This window comes from Achroia grisella, unplaced genomic scaffold, assembly GCF_030625045.1.
Source record: "Achroia grisella isolate CSIRO2021 unplaced genomic scaffold, CSIRO_AGI_Agris_v1 utg636, whole genome shotgun sequence".
Lineage (NCBI taxonomy): Eukaryota > Metazoa > Arthropoda > Insecta > Lepidoptera > Pyralidae > Achroia > Achroia grisella.
The window spans coordinates 18,032-22,751 of NW_026712971.1; the positions used below are offsets into that span (position 1 = coordinate 18,032).

A 4,720-nucleotide genomic window follows, 5' to 3' on the forward strand; every position below is an offset into this window, starting at 1 on the left:
CTATGCCTTCTTTACACCATTCTTTTCCATCCCTCTACTCCAGAATATCTAAAAACAAATTTTTTGTTTCACTCTAAACCCCCCGGTTCTGCTTTGCGTAGCACCAGAAGCCTTTGTCTGGCGATCCCTGCTCACTCCTCTACATATTATTCCAACTCTTTCACTGTCCAAGCCATTCGCCTTTGGAACTCTCTACCGCTCTCCATTCGATCCGCTCAATCTCATGCAATATTTAAAAATCTCATTCTAAATAATTCAAGTCTAAGGTCTCATTATCTGTCCCTATAGCAAATTTTTTTTTCCTATTCAACTCTGAAATCTTCCAATATGTTGTATATATGTATGTCTATTCGTTTGATAATTATAGTGTCTTGTGTGTGCCATCTACCTCTTCTGTGTATGTTAGTCCTATCTTGCAGGTTGTCTGTAAGAAATTGCTTATAGCGATAAGACCGCCTTTTGTTCATAATTTTCTATTTATTGTTTTTTTTTTCTTATTGTATTTCTTCTATGTGCACAATAAAGAGTTTATTATTATTGGAGTGAATAGGTAGAAAGGACAAAGGAGCTCACCGGTGAATTCTTTCTTCGACTTCTCCCGATGATCCTCGGCGCTGGTTCTCTTTTCTATTCACTAAGACTAATATTTTTATAATGTTTTTCTTAAAACTTCTTGATCAACAGACACAACACATTACGGATTTATTCTCACTTTATGCGTTTTATTGTATAATAGTTTTGGAAAGGCGGATAGAAATTGAGCAGCGTTAGCGATGGCGGCCGGCGGTGAACTTGAACTTGAACTAACTGGGCGGAAGTCGTCTTTCTATTTCTTCTTGTCCTTTGACATGTTACATGGTTTCAGGAAGTAGGACAAGGAAGGACATATATGGGATGAGTATGCGTGAGTGAGACTGCTATGCAAATTAATACGCGCTTATGTTTCTATTATATTTGTAGTTAAAAAATGAATGAACGAGATGCGCGGCTGCGTGTGAGTGAAATAGAGTATTGGTCGAACTATCGCTGCGTAAGGAAAGTATAGGTAAAATTAAATAATGTTACGTTTCGACGTAAACAATTATTATTATTATTTTACAAAAAATCTCATCTCCCCTCTTAAGGAGAGGAGATGGCATCATACCCCCGGCAGAGGCACAGTCGGCCGGGGTTCAGGGCCCCAGGGACAGAAACCGGCGTACAATGCGGGCAGAATCTAACAGCACCGCTTTCTGCATCTTTCCCGGGAGTGAACCGCCCCGGAATCCCAACCGTCTGAGATGTTGTTCCAGACTGGTTGGGATAAGACCGTTCACCGACAAAACGATTGGAATGATTTCGGTGGACATCACCCCCCACATTTCGGTCACCTCGTGAGCCAGGTCGAGGTACTTTCTCTTTTTCTCAGTTTCGGCTTTCACGAGGTTCTCGTCATGCGGTATGGTGATGTCCACCAAAAACACCCTCGAAAGTGCCCGATCCATCACCACGATATCAGGTTTGTTCGCAAGAACGGTCCTGTCCGTGATGATGGATCGGTCCCAGTAGAGCTTGACGCTGCCGCTTTCGAGGACCGGCTGGGGCTCGTACTTATAGTACGGCAACCTCTCATTCGCGAGGCCGTACTTCAGAGCTAGTTCTTGATGGAGTATTTTGGCTACCTGGTTGTGTCTGTGCAAGTACTCAGTGTTGGCAAGAGCTGAACAACCCGAAAGCACATGTCTGAGTGACTCTCCGGGATGGCGACATGCCCGACAGATGTCCTCAGTGCCATCCTTCAGAATGTGCTTTCGGTAATTGTTCGTCTTAACCACCTGATCCTGTATTGCACAGACAAAACCCTCGGTCTCTCCGAAGAGATCACCGAACTGTAGCCAGTGCACGGAGGTCTTCGTGTTGACGTACGGCCCGTGAAGGGCTTTGAAGAACCTTCCGTGCAACTCCTTCTCTTTCCACACGGCCTCCCGCTGAGAGGTACCCAGGACTTCGGGTTTTCGCCAGTCCTCTTTAGCCAGAGAAAGAGGGGTGAATCCTTTGTCACATTCTATGACCTCTCTATGCAAACCCTCGTCTCTTTTCTCCAGAAAATATGTCCTGAGGCTGTCGATCTCGCGGTTGTGCATGGTCTTAACGCTTAACAAGCCTCGACCACCAGCCTTCCGCGGGATGTACAGCCTCATGACTGACGATTTCGGGTGATGCATTCTATGGAGGGTCATAGTTGTGCGGACTTTCCGATCCAGGGCTTCGAGTTCGGTTTGAGACCATCTGAGCACGCCAAAAGTGTAAAGGAGTACGGGTATGACCCAGCCGTTATATGCTCGGATCTTATTGGCACCCGACAAGGAACTTTTCAGTACTCTTGTAAGGCGCGCAAAAAATTCCTCACGGATTGACTGTTTCATATCCGTCTCCCTCACACCGATGTTTTGTGACATGCCCAGATACCGGTATGTTTCAGCGTCGGAGAGGGTTTTGATGTTGGAGGGATCTGTAACGATCCCTTCAGTTTGATTGACCTGTCCCCTCTGCACATGGAGAACCGCGCACTTGTCTATTCCGAGTGCAATCCTAACAGAGCTGCTATAATCGTTTACAATATTTAACAGCTCCGTCAGGCGTTCGACACTCGGAGCTAGTAGTTTCAAGTCATCCATGTACAGAAGGTGAGACACTCGTGTACCTCCTCTCCGATACTGAAATCCAGTCCCCGAATTCTCCAGTAAAGTACTGAGAGGATTCAGGGACAGGCAAAACCAAAGTGGACTCAAACAATCGCCCTGGAATATTCCCCTCTTAATCTCAATCCGGTCAGCGGTATCCGTTAATCGCTCGCCCTGGATAGACAGGATCGTCGTCCATTGCCCCATGCATGTCTCCAGGAACACCCGAACCGTACCGTCGATCTTGTACAGCTCGAGTATCCTCCGAAGCCATGAGTGGGGCACGGAATCGAACGCCTTTTTATAGTCTATCCAAGCAGCGGAGAAATTCCGACGGTTCCGCTTAACCACTTGGCCAGCGACAGCATCAATGAGGAGAAGCTCCTTCGATCCGCGGCTACCTCCCCTGCATCCGTTCTGAGCGCTAGATAGGATCTTGTTTTCGTACACATGACGAGAGATCTTAGCGCTCAGAACAGATGTTAACGTCTTATATATTGTCGTAAGACAAGTTATGGGGCGATATTTAGATGGATCCGCGGTATCGTCCGTCTTAGGAGCTAAATGAGTGATCCCGGTTGTAAGGAAGTTCGGGAGCGCACTGTTTTCGAGGGCACTCTGGAATTGCACGGCTAAGGTTGCATGGCTGGCCGAGAACGCCTTTAACCAGTAGTGTTGTTAGTTGTTAATCCGTCGATTCCCGGACTTTTCCAGTTCGGAGCCCGACGGATCGCAGCAACCACGTCCTCCTGCATAATGGCAATGACGTTCATCGGTGTTATTCGAGCACATGCTTCCTCAACACCGTGCATCCATGCGCCCTCCTCATGTTCCACAGGTTCAGACCACAGCTGTCGCCAGAAGGCGACGAAATTGGCTGTTTCGGGTCTTTGTCCTGTGGGCTGTAGTTTTGGGCGCTCCAAGTTTCTATAAAACTTCCGTTGATCACTCATAAAGAGACGATTCTGTTGATACCTCTCGACCCTCTCAGAGTACCGTCGGAGTCGCTTCCCCCATGCAGCGACCTTTTGCTTCAGGTCGTCTATACGCTCCGTAAGTTTTTGTCCGAAGTCCGACTGGAACAGACTTACACCTGTCCCAGCAAAGGCCTTTTTTACTGAGCGCATAATTCTCGGGCGTGTATTGCCCTCCCTGAAGCAGAGCAGTCTGCCAATGAGGACCCTGGCCTGGGTGATCCGTCGTTCAATCCTTCTTTTCCAGGCTGGTTTCGCATTATCCCTTTGGATATTACGTCCAGCCCGGGGCATTTTTGCGCTAGTATATCGGCATACTGCCAATGCAGCGGCAAAGAGGATTGAACTCGTCTCTCCCAGGTCACCGCTGCCCTCAAGGTATTGAGGCAGCAGTCCATTTGCGGCCTCAATGGCATCCCGCGTCGCCACATTTGGATGTAGCCGGGGAAGCTTCGGTCTCTCTTCAAGGGGAGTTCTTCGGATCTCTAGAATCGCCCCTTCTAGTATGCTCCTCATATGCTCTATATCCTGGGAAGTTGTTCCGTCCGCATCCGCTTCTGAAGGCCTTTCGGCAACCATCTCTACGTTAGGTAGCACGTCTGAGATGGGTTGCTCTACGGTCGTGGGGTCTGCTTCTGGAACAACTTCACTTCGCAATCGTTCGAGTTCGGTCGCGCTAAACATACCAGAGCGCTGTATGTACCGAACTCTATCGGCTAGGTTCTGTTCCGAGACGATTAGCTCCGGTAAAAGACGCAGAAACTCGCGGTGCATTACTGCCCTGTATCCTGTTCTGCCTGTTTCCGTCCCTGTAGCCCTGTAGAACGCTCGCATGAGGTCTTCATTCATGGCTCTCGACCATCTCATGCGACGTGTACCACCAGTGGCGGGCGCCGATTGCTGGGCCTGTGACGGCCCTGCCGGTGCCAAGCCAGCTGATGTCGATGGCAAGGGGTCGGACCGGCCAGGTGGTGTGGCCGGTCGGCTGGCTTGCATTCTGTCACGCCTACCGCCAGTTGTAGACGTGCCCCGGCGGCCCCCGGGCAGCGACCCTATTCCGTTTTCTTTATTTATACTCGCCAT

At 49.0% G+C, this 4,720-nt stretch overlaps 1 protein-coding gene across 1 annotated transcript; it reads right to left on the reverse strand.

The window, feature by feature from the left end:
* LOC131849094 (uncharacterized) lies at nucleotides 1-4,720 on the reverse strand. The gene is made up of 3 exons (XM_059199082.1): nucleotides 3,407-4,720; nucleotides 1,752-3,323; nucleotides 1-48 (listed from the first exon to the last, which is right to left on the reverse strand). Exons 1-3 carry the CDS (start codon nucleotides 4,718-4,720, stop codon nucleotides 1-3), a joined length of 2,934 nt encoding a protein of 977 aa, XP_059055065.1.